General features: G+C 38.9%; 1 protein-coding gene across 1 annotated transcript in view; it reads right to left on the minus strand.

Annotated features, from left to right (window-relative positions):
• The window catches only part of LOC107039619, a 31,251-nt gene that overhangs the window by 13,524 nt on the left and 4,812 nt on the right, over positions 1 to 12,915 (minus strand). Inside the window, exon 3 of the mRNA XM_015259335.1 lies at positions 212 to 325. Within this exon, the coding sequence (XP_015114821.1) occupies positions 212 to 325 (114 nt within the window). The remainder of the gene's footprint in view (positions 1 to 211; positions 326 to 12,915) is intronic.

Below are 12,915 nucleotides of genomic sequence, written 5' to 3' on the forward strand. Positions count from 1 at the left end.
GTCCCCACAGCGGTGAGTCATCAGACGGGTGGTTAATTTTTACGGAACAAATCGTAGAATTTACGTGGCGATTCGTACAATTTCAGCTCCGACTCATACTTTTTATTGAATTTTACTCCGCTCGCGCATTACGTTTCGAAACGTAATTTTCGCGTTTTTTTCTGGTAATTTTTAGCGAATTTTTCTCTCCGTGTAGTTTACTTTTACTTACTCGTTTTGGATCTCGGCTCTCTGGGTCCGTCGACGGTTACTTTAATGGCTTTGGAAAGTGTGGCCACTTGCGGCGGTTGGGTCTGCAGCATTATCGTCAGAGTGAAGCTTTTACCTGTGAAGCAGAATCAAATTAAACTGATTGGATAAGTAGAAATAAAATGTTGCGTTTTCATGATTTTCGATTCTCTATTGTGCCATGAAATTACATTTATTCGATAGAAAAAATCCATGCGAAGAAATAATTAAAGATGGCGAACGAATGGAAATATTTACAATTCAGTAGCGAAGTGGTAAAACGGTACAAGTCAATTTTGACTGTTGATCAGTTTTCAATGAATATCTCGGAATCTAAGGGAGATAGCAAAATTGTTGTTATAATCTTTTTTGTCGAGCCGATTGAATGCTACAACAAATGTTATTACAAAAATTTCGCTATCTCCCATAGATTCGGAAATATTCCTCAAAAACTCAACTGGGAAATAGGTCGAGTTAAGCCGAGATGAACTATAATAGATTAAAGACATCAGAGACTGTGATAAAAATTATGCTGTAAGTCCGGGTCACATCTCTTGGCTCCGTTAGCGAAAGTATATTCAGAATTGTGGCCATTCTGTGTATCCTCATCAGCACATTCGCGTTCGCTAAAAATATTTCAATAAATGTGCCTCCACTCATTCGACACCAATTCATCAATCCAATTAGCGCTCTCAGCCAATCAGAAGAAAAACAGTTGATCGTTTCGACTACGTCATAGCCAGTAGTGTCAAGTTATCACTTGATTTTCAGTGATAGAGCGAAAGAGATGGAAATGGTGAAAGTGGAATGTTTTTCCTGCCCCAGTGGAACGATAGCTCAACCGCGAAAACGAATGAAAAACCATAAAAGTGCGGGTAAAGCTTTGGTTTCAACGGTTTTTTCACGCTTTCATTATTCAAATCCAATTCTGGCCAGGCGCGGGGGCCTCGCGTTATTTTTTATCCAACCGTTCTCCACCTCACATTTTCCCACTCGGTTTTCACACTTTTTTTCTACTGCTTTCACACGATTTCAATGCTGTGTTGCCGAGGCGTCATAGTCATACGGAACATCAGCCTAGGCAAACGTTCTGTTTTATAAACAGTTCGTTACACTTCAACACAATTTTCAGTCTGACGGCTTTTATTTACGTATTTGTGCTTGTTGTTTTTTATCTCCTGCAGTTCTGATGGATACTTTCTTCCCGCTGGATGAATTTTGAAGATGATCAGAGGGGATATTTTGAGGGGGACGCACATAATGGCCAATGTCGCGTGTTACGGGATCGATGGGCACGCAACACAAATGTGCCGGAAGTAAGGGGTGGAAACAGAACGGCGCCGCTGCGGCGATGTTTACCCGAACTATTTAAATAACTTTACATTTTTTTTATCAACGAATTGGAGAGAAAATATTCCGGTACGTGCGCATGTTTTATTGATCGGATTTGTTCTGTTTTGTTTTTCACATTAAGTGTTTTTTCTGATTAAAATTTACATTTTTTGTTTGACCGATGTTTTTTTTTTAATTTAGAAACTGTTGAATTTTTTTTTTAATTTCAACAGGTTTTATCTTCCCATTTTTACCAACAGAAAATTGTTCAGTTGGGAAAATCTCACAAATTCCAAAAAATTGAAATATTTTAAGTAGTATTGATATCAAGTCGTCGGACATTTCCACTTGTAGCACCGGCTAAGTCACCTCATTACACCCCACGTGACCCTTAATCTGACCATCGTAACCCTTATTCTGACCCTCATGGCCCTTAATCTGACCATCGTGACCCTTATTCTGACCCTCATGACCCTCAATCTGAGCCTTGTGACTCAGAATCTGACCCTCGTGACCCTTATTCCCCCCTCGTGACCCTCATTATAACTCTCGTGACCCTTAATACGACCCATATAGCCCTTAATCTGACCTTCGTAACCCTTATTCTAGCCCTCATTGCCCTCAATCTGACCTCTGTGACTCTTAATCTGACACTCGTGACCCTTATTCTCACCTTCGTGACCCTCATTATACCTCTCGTGACCCTCAATATGCCCATATAGCCCTTAATTTGACTATCGTAACCCTTATTCTGACCCTCATGGCCCTTATTCTCACCTTCGTGACCCTCATTATACCTCTCGTGACCCTCAATATGCCCATATAGCCCTTAATTTGACTATCGTAACCCTTATTCTGACCCTCATGGCCCTTATTCTCACCTTCGTGACCCTCATTATACCTCTCGTAACCCTCAATATGCCCATATAGCCCTTAATTTGGCCATCGTAACTCTTATTCTGACCCTCATGGCCCTTATTCTCACCTTCGTGGCCCTCATTATACCTCTCGTGATCCTCAATATGCCCATATAGCCCTTAATTTGACCATCGTAACCCTTATTCTGACCCTCATGGCCCTTATTCTCACCTTCGTGACCCTCGTTATACCTCTCGTGACCCTCAATATGCCCATATAGCCCTTAATTTGACCATCGTAACCCTTATTCTGACCCTCATGGCCCTTATTCTCACCTTCGTGACCCTCGTTATACCTCTCGTGACCCTTAATATGCCCATATAGCCCTTAATTTGACCCTCGTAACCGTTATTCTGACCCTCATGGCCCTTAATCTGACCGTCGTGGCCCTTATTCTCACCCTCGTAACCCTCATGATACCCTTTGTGACCCATAATCTGACCCTCATGACCCTTATTCTAACCCTTATGACCCTCATTTTGACCCTTGCCACCCTTAATTCTGGAGTTGATTTACATTTTTGTAATATAGAGAGAAAAACCTTGTAAAAAAGCGCCTAAAATTACGAAATCATCAACAGGGTTCATTATAAGAAAAATCTGGATATGACAGTAATGGTTCATATCCCATATAAAACACATAAAACTAAATACCGAGGCGTCAGCCATTTTTTCCAGAGCATTGAAATTCATAACACACGTGTGTTAGTGTTATTGTTGCACGAGGGTAGAGTGAAGTGGGTAGTTTTTATTTTATAGCCAAAGAGGCTCTTCAGTGTACGTACGCTCGGGGCGACTGTATCCAGCCGGCTTTTTTTATGGTGAACCACGACATTTAACGGGCTCACCACCACCGCCCACCGGAAAATATCAAGCATGGGCGACCTATCCGACTCGCATACGTCGCATGTCTACACACCAGCCAAGGAGATGAAGAATGCCCTTTTAAGAGCACCGTCACTTTTATTTTTTCAATTTTTCTATTTTACAAAAATCTGTTGTGAAGCAACTGCACAAGTTCTTGAGACGAAATTGGTGGTCTTTTTTGAAGAAAACATTAGCAATCAGTAGAACGAATATTAAAAAATCATTCAGTATAATTTAATATTGTTTACGCTCTTTTGAATTTGAAAATTGAAAAAATTTGATCATTACAGGTTTTTTTTAATCTATTCATTTTTTTTCCTGAAATTCAAAAATTTTGTTCTCTGCATGAAAATAGTCTCCTCAACAAGCCCGCAGTTTACAGCTACGGAGGGAGTGATGCCGCCCAACTATCCGTATAACTCGTTGGCATCGTGAACGATGTCAGGCATTTTAGGGGTTGGTGTTTATGAGGCATTATGTGTAACTCGCTGGAAGAACGATCTTCAAACGTTCCCCATTCCTCCTCGTCTTATTTCGTGCCTTAAGTAGGCGCCTCCAGCATCCCTCATGTCATACATTGTTGGGTACGAGGTGAGATATTCAAATACCTGCTTCCTCAAAAAAAATATTTTGAGGAAACGCTGAGAGTAAAAATTCTTGTCCAGGACTCAGTTAATTATTTTAAATAACTCATGATTTTATCAGGCATTAGGGGAGCTGGTGCCTGCACCGCCCACCCGTATTTCTGAAGATTGGCTGACAAATTTTTTTTCTGCTTTTATTATGCAAATACTTGATAACAACAGGTAATTTTAACAGAAATTTTAGATTTTCTACCGTGGAACCATCGTTAAAAAAATCAAATCATTTTCTATCGAATTCTTAAAATATTTCGACCCCAGAATTCAAGATTTTTCAAGTTTTCAGTTGGTCCATAATTGAATGGAGTGAAAAATATATGTTCGTTATACATTTCCGCAGCCATTGCGATTTTTTCGATAGCAGAAAAATATGTGGACGTCCACATGAAAAGGGACCACTTTGTCGATTCTAGTTTCCGAGATATTCACGTTTTTGTGTCAGCAACTCCCATTTACACCAATGTTGAGGTGTTTTTTCCATCTTCTCCAACGACGTCATTTTTGACCCTATGAAGATCATTTTGGGCTCAAAATGTGCGGAATTTTATCAATATTATCAGAGTATACATAACACCATATCGACAAAGTGGTGCCTTTTCATGCGGACGTCCACATATCTTCATGAGTTATTATTGGCTATTTTATCAGCCTTCGCGTTTGTGGGTAATGCCGCCCAGGGTTTCTATAGGGCTGCTAGGCTCTGCAGCTAGAGGGCGGTCGAGTGACAGCTCGACTGTTTGGGGTAGTCGGTGGCCACTGGAACATCGGGTAAATTCAGGATAATTTATTATTATTCACGTGAAATCTTTCTCAAAATGGAGCCAAAGAATGGAAACGAAGGATGAGAATAGGAAAAATTATAACAGTTGGTCTGCATTGCTGAAAAAAATCATGAAACCAAGGTGGGCGGTATTGGACGGCTGCCGGGCGGTATTACCCTCAAAGTTCGATTCCATCGCTCACTGACCGATGCCAATTGAATGACATAATTAAATATGTTTAATGTTAATAAAAAATCCGTCCTCTTCACATCTTCGAGTAAACACCTCGAAGAACCCATTCTAACCGTTTATGACTCCTTGTGGAGTGCGAGGCTGGGAAAAAAGACTCATTTCCCTTAGGTGGGCGGTACGTGCGCCAGCTCCCCTATACTGAGAATAAGAAACTGGCTCGTTGATTTAAGAAAAAAACTCCTTTTTCAGAGTAAACTCATATGGAGAATATGTATACCCAAAGGTACATGATATAAAACATTGAAGCGTTTACCCAAGAATCATGCAGTGTTAAAAACTCCCCTGTTTGCTGGCAAAACGCGCCGGCACACATATCATCAAGTGCCGCCGACGGAGGGAACCATCAGGATCGTTACTTCCAGTGTTTGTTGTGTTTTATAATTCTGACATTTTGACTACCGACGTATGCTTTCCTTGAAGCGTATGTGTAAATGTAAGAGGGAACTCTATTTGTGACCAAAGAAATCGCGTGACTGAATTTTTTTTTTAATTTGAGGAAGTCAAGGGTTATTGATCGCGCTGATTACATAATTAGAATTGTAAAAATTTTGTAGAAATTGCACAAAATACATGAAAATGTGATTTTCTTAAAATAAATAAACTGTTTATTTGAACTCAATAAATTGTTTTTTCAAATTTAATAAAAATTGTATTTGGAGTAAATAAATTGTTTGTTTAATATCAGTAAATCCTTTCTCTTGGAACAAGTAAACACGTTTATGTATTTATAAAAAAAATATTCTGGAGATGACATTTGAAAAAATGTCAAATAAAGATTTTTATTTGATTCAAAAAAACATTTTTCTGGGCGCATGACATTCGAATTTTTTAATTTGGCCCCTGATATTCCCCGCTCTGAACAAAATCAAGGATATCTATTTTTCATGAATCCTATCACCGTCCCTCAAAGAAATTAATATTAATAAATCCCCAAAATAGTAAACAGCCTGAGAAGTTTCACCCGACAAGTAGAAACTGTGCGAGTGAAGTCAGACGCGGCCGATATCAGCGCACAGTTTTCGTTAATGGATAATCGGCAGTGACGTTCACGTCTCCGTAAAAGTTTTTCAAATATATCACGACGGATGGTCATGGAGCGCGATTAAATGCTGAGCGGATTCGCCGATGTGCGCGGAGCCAGAAAACGAGACGTTCTAATATGCGAGAGACTTCAGAAGACTGAAACGTGAGCTGAAAAAAAATACAGTAAAATGTGATATTAACATACGTGAACAAAAAAACTCATGAAAGTACAAGGGATGGACAATATTCCGGAGTTGATCACCAGAGAGGGCGGAGGGAGAGGGTTGGGTAAAAATAATGTTTAATCGGTAGAAAAACTCGTAGGGTGAATGCAGTCATCCGACGAAAAACAATAGCACTCCCACATCCCAGATCCCGACGCCTCATCCCTCTGCTCCCCCTTCCGCGCCACCCACCGGCCGTCCCTTAGCACTCTCACGGCCACTTGGGAGGGTGGATTTTTTAATTTTTAATTGGAAGAGGGGAAAAAAACGAATGCACGACGGAAAAGAAACACTGAAATGCCAGACTGAGATAACGCGTGCGGTCGTAATGGGACGCTCATGTTGACATCGGATTTACGTATCTTGGACAAACGTTTTTTTGTGATTATTTTTTCACACAGGGAAGAAATTTTTCCGCGAATGTGGCTGGTAGATAAATTTTTAGTGAGCACAGTTTAGGACATCCATTTTTTTGGAGTTGAGAATTTTTTTACCAATTTTATGAAAAAAAAAGGGTGAAATTGAAATTCTGGTGAACTTGGAGTCGCAATTTTTTCAATTTCAGAAACAATAGAATCTAGAAAATTTTTCCTGATTTAACAACAGTATTTGTCGATTTTTTATGAATTCCAGTTCATGTTTTGGATTTTCTTGTTTTTTTAGAATTTAAATTTCCTAAAAACGATTTTTAAAAATGTCGATCCTTGATAAAACTTTCTAAATACAATTAAAAAGCTGATAAAACAGCTAATAATGGGAAATTTATTATAGAAAATGTTTTCTGAAACCGATCTAAGAATGTCATCGATTGGGGGGAAAAAAATTTCTCTCCATTCTGAATCAAATTTTCCGAAAATTACGATTTTTCCCATTTTGTAGAAGAAAAATGTTTGAAAAAATTTTTTTTTAATTGTACCGGCAATTCTTCAACACCTACTCTATAACATATATTTTTTTCTAATTGTTCCGGACATGCCCTCTCAATTTGTTGTCAACTGTTCAATTTGTTTATTGATTAATTCATTGTAAATTCAATTTTTTCGAGTCTGGATTATTTCCCCGAAATTTACACCTGTTTTGAATAAAAAAAATGTCTTCCACTTCTTCGATAAAATTCATATTTATCAATTTACAATCTTTAAAAAAATACCTCAACCCAACCTGAAATTTTGATTTCGCATAACTAAAAAAAAAACAATTTTTTTCAAATAACCCTCCAAGGCATGCAATAAATCGCCACCATCTTCAATTTCAGAGAACAAATGTTCGAAATTAATCACGAAAATTCCCACGAACTCAAGGCTCCAAATTTTTCCTAAAAAATAATAACAACAAAACCATCAGAATTACAACACGCGAAAGATGAGTGAGTGAGAAGAGCATGATAGTGTTGTGCCCGAGGATATTATCATACTCAGCTCACAGTGTGTTGCCTCCTCCCCCACCCGCACTATCCTCATTCCCCCTGTCTCCTAGTTTTCAGTATCCTGGACGTGGGATTAGCGTCAACCTCCAGCGCTAGGAGTCACGGTTCCCACCCTCCCCTTATGAAAGTTTTCGTTATGAAGGAAGAACGGGATGATAGGTTGTTCCCTGATGCGCTTTAACCCCGATTTTCACTCCCCCCTCGCCACCTATACGCATAAAAACGACGTGCACATCGCATAAATACCGGAGTTACCTGTGTTTTATCACGGGCTCTGCGAGAATAAAACGTTGAGGAAAGGAGCACGATAAAATACGGGAAAATACAGGACAAGGGGGAAGAGAATGCATTCCAATTCAGTGAAGGAAAAAAGTCGCGATCCAGATGTATCGACAGACAGATCCTGAACTATGAGTCACCCCCTCTTAATACTCGAGCGATATCGAAAGCTACCGGAGAGTCCGACGAAAGGGTTGAATATCTTTCATTGTATTTGGGAGAAGATCAATCATTCCATTTATTAACAATGGATTTATGAGTTGACACAGAATATTTTGAAAAATAGCACATTTCGGCTCGCCTTCGGCACGAGCCGAAGGCTCGTGTTAAAGTAGCTCTAGCCTTACGGTAAATTCAAAGATTATTGGAAACTCCAAAAAATTGCAGAAAACTCGGTTAGATTCGGAATTCGAATTTTTTTCTCAATATAATTATCGTTTTGGTTTTTCAAAGAAGAAATGTTTAAAAATCAGGATTTAACCCAGTGTCTTATGTGAAAATCAACATTTCCATTGTAATCAAAGATTAAAATCTGAATTTTTTTTCATTAGGTGTGAAAAAATCACGAATTTTTTTCACACCTCATAAAAAATAATCCACCGTTTTGCAAACAAGCTTTATTATTCATTCATAAGAGGGAAGTGGTTGAAAAAATATCAATATTTTGCGAAATTTAATTTAGATAATACTGACTGCACGGAGAGAAATATTCAATAAAAATTACGTATCTTTTCCGTAATTCCGGAGCGAAATGTGGTTGTAGTAAATTTTACGGAACTGTCACGGAATTTTTCCAGAGCGTTCCGTAATTTTTATCTGAATCTCCCGTGAAAAATTACGATACCGTCACTTAAAATTTGTGTGTCGATTCCGTAATCGGTCAGCGAATAGTGAGTTCCGTAATTTTTACTGAATATTTTTCTCCGTGTGGGTATGAATTTTCTTCAAATTTTTTCCATGCAATTTAGTTGAAAAATTTTAAAACTGAAAATATCCAAAAGTACAACGTAGCCCGGCCGAAGGGTAGAGCTACTTTAAGTGTGCAGCTGAGAATTTTTTAAACATTGATTTTATTTATCTGATTGATTGATTTTTTTCTCATCACCTACGAGTGTCATCGTATATTTCAGGATGAGTGCCATCGGGTTTTTTACTCGCGTGGAGTTGGCGTTCGAGCCGAAGGCGAGGATTGGCCAACCACACGAGTAAAAAAATCCCATGGCAGTAGTCGTGAACGATATTTTTCCGTCGTGATTTTCCTTTTACGTGTTTGGGGAAGAGCTAGTACCGATCCCGGACGAGGAAAAGTGAAGATCAGTACGGAAAAATAATTTTTATTGGATGTTTCTCTAATTATTGAAATATATTAAAATGCGTCTCGAGTTGGTAAACCTGTCGAGTGTTTTCTCTCTCTCAGTTCCACGGTCCAATCGCGCCTGCACCAATCAATTACTGCGTATAATAATGTTGATGAGTGTATGAATAATGAAAATAAGCAAGGGTCAGAATTCAAAGTACCTCAGTAAGTGCTATCCATTAATTTTATGAAAACCAACAATTTTCATTTTCCTGTTGGGTCTTTGCGGTCAACCCTGCAGCCCCGCGATGGCTTTATAAACCGTGAACCACCTGGGTACACCATGAAAATAGCCTCGGTCACAACGTAAACATTATAAATTGGGATTTACCTCCGGATATACCAAATACAACTGCTGGTGTTTGACAAAAAAAATGATAGGTCGAATGATTTTCCCCTCTCCCACGTCACGCGGAGAGAAATTTTTGATGAAAATTATCCTTCCGTTCTATAAAAGTGTATAATGAGTTATCGTTTCCTCATTTCTATCCCGCAATTTAGTAAAAATTAATATACGATAATTAAATTTTATTCTACGTTAGAGAAATGTTATCCTGATAAAAATAAAAATTATCGTGCGGGTAGAGTAAAAATTACTGTAACGCTAGGGCAAAATTTACCAACCGTTCTAGAATTTTCGTTGTCATCTACATAAAAATTATTGGACTGCAAGGGTAAAATTTATTATGCGTCAGGATAAAACTTCTCTAAATTGGAATAAAATTTGATCATCATACATTAATTTTTACTAAATTTCGGGATAGAAATGAGGAAACGAAGACTCATGACACACTTTTATAGAGTGGTAGGAGAATTATTATCAAAAATTTCTCTCCGCGCATGACTCCAATCATCATTAAAACCTAAAAATGAATTTATTGATAATTTTATAATCGTCCTCCCATAAAGGTAAGAAAATCCCCCGGATATACCAAATACAACTTCTGGTGTTTGACAAAAAAAATGATAGGTCGAATGATTTTCCCCTCTCCCACGTCACGCGGAGAGAAATTTTTGATGAAAATTATCCTACCGTTCTATAAAAGTGTATAATGAGTCATCGTTTCCTCATTTCTATCCCGCAATTTAGTAAAAATTAATATACGATAATTAAATTTTATTCTACGTTAGAGAAATGTTATCCTGATAAAAATAAAAATTACCGTGCCGGTAGAGTAAAAATTACTGTAACGCTAGGGCAAAATTTACCAACCGTTCTAGAATTTTCGTTGTCATCTACACAAAAATTATTGGTAAAATTTATTATGCGTCAGGATAAAATTTCTCTAACGTAGAACAAAATTTGATCATCATATATTAATTTTTACTCAATTTCAGTAGGATAATTTTTATCAAGAATTTCTCTTCATGCATCTCATCTCCAATCACCATCAAAACCTAAAAATGAATTTATTGATAATTTTATAATCGTCCTCCCATAAAGGTAAAAAGATCCCCCGCACTTGAAATTTTTTTTCAAGTCTGGCCAAGTGATTTTCTGCGATATCAGCCAAACCCCCCTCAGGCGAAGATATTCAGGGCCCACGTGGGGGGTGGTGGATATTTCAGAAGCATTTGCCTACGGGTGGTAGTTGGGGCTGCCCGTAATACAGTAATGAGGGCTTACTGCCATGGAAACCAAAGCCGCTTACAGCCAACCACTCGCTTTCTGCCCCCCCCTCATCCCCCCGTTGAGCTCACGCACCCCCTCCCACTCCCCACATCTCTTCACCAACTGGCAATGTGCTCCTCATCCGCGATTTACTGGAGACCAAAAAAATTTTCCCCGAGAATTGCCCGTTTTTTTTAACACTGTATCGGTAAAACCTTTGGGAACGGAACCTTTCCCTTCCCAAAAATCCACTGCTGCTTTTTAAATTCACCTCTTTCGAAAATTGAAATTTTCAAACAGTTGAATTTATGATGAATTATTGAAGGAAAATGAACGACCTTTATTTATTGGAATTACTGAAATGTCGCTGACGCGAGATTTTTGAACATGAGATCGAATAATGACTAATTAAAATGAGTGAATTCATCATCATAGAACAGTTGAGGAACTTTTTCAAAATATGATTATCGCCACTTAACAAATGATGAAATCATTTTTAACTTTTGTAGTAGATTGTGATATAAGGACGGGCCCAAGGCGGAAGTCCAGGGGGGCCAACCCCCCCGCGGGGGGTCTGGGGGGGCACGGCCCCCCACTCAAGAAAAGCCAAATTGCAACTGAATGAAAAATAATAATTTTTCAAACTCCATAAACATATTCAAACTCCATAGTCAATTTTATTTGAATGGAAAAGAACTTCTACAATTTATTGATAATTTTCGATTGAAGAAAATCCCAACTATTTCAAAGAGAAGAGATTATTTTCGAAATACAATCATTTCATTTTTAACACAATTCGCTTTAGGGTGGCTGGTGCCTGTACCGCTCAGCGGGTAAACCGCCCGTACTTCTCAGGATTGGCTGAGATCTTTTTTTCTGTTTTTATTATGCAAATATTTAACAGCAACAAGTAATTTCAACAGAAATTTTCAATCTTCTCCCGTGGAAACATAAAAAATCCAAATCATATTCTACCGAATTCTTAAAATAATTCGCCCCCAGATTTTAATATTTTTCAAATTTTCAGTGGGTCCACAATTGAATGGAGTGCGAAATATATGTTCGTTATACATTTCACAGCCATTGCGACCTTTTCGATAGCAGAAAAATATCTTCATCAGTTATTATTGGCTATTTTATCAGCCTCCGCGTTTGTGGGTAATTCCGCCCAGAATTTGTGGGTAATGCCGCCCAGGGTTTCTATAGGTCTGCTAGACTCTGCAGCTAGAGGTCGGTCGAGTGACAGCTCGACTGTTTGGGGTAGTCGGTGGCCACTGGAACATCGGGTAAATTCAGGATAATTTATTACTATTCACGTGAAATCTTTCTCAAAATGGAGCCAAAGAATGGAAACGAAGGATGAGAATAGGAAAATTTATAACAGTTGGTCTGCATTGCTGAAAAAAGTCGTGAAACCAAGGTGGGCGGTATTGGACGGCTGCCGGGCGGTATTACCCTCAAAGGTCGATTCCATCGCTCACTGGCCGATGCCAATTGAATGACATAATTAAATATGTTGAATGTTAATAAAAAATCTGTCCTCTTCACATCTTCGATTAAACACCTCGAAGAACCCATTCTAACCGTTTATGACTCCTTGTAGAGTGCGAGGCTGGAAAAAAAGACTCATTTCCCTCACGTGGGCGGTACATGCGCCAGCTACCCTCCGCTGAAACCGCCACTTCCACACACCGCGATGAAAATCGAAAATAGTTTCCCCTCGAAAAATATGAGCGCTACCCCTGCGCCAGTTCGAAAAAAATGAAATGAGGGCAAGAAAAAAAATCACTACCCATCAAAGAAGAGCGAGTGAATATCCACGAGTCCGCAATTTCCTTTTCCAATTTGCCATAAACAAGTCGAACGCCCCCTCGTTAAACGCGTACGTCCGTGACTCCTTGAAACTTCCTGCGTTTCTCCGCTCCCCTCTCTCCCCCTTTTCCACGATTGCGAATTCCTTGGAATGTCTCCAGGACGCAGAGGGGGGGGGGGGGGG

This window comes from Diachasma alloeum, unplaced genomic scaffold (genome assembly GCF_001412515.2).
Source record: "Diachasma alloeum isolate Michigan unplaced genomic scaffold, Dall2.0 Dall_scaffold_00302, whole genome shotgun sequence".
Classification (NCBI taxonomy): domain Eukaryota; kingdom Metazoa; phylum Arthropoda; class Insecta; order Hymenoptera; family Braconidae; genus Diachasma; species Diachasma alloeum.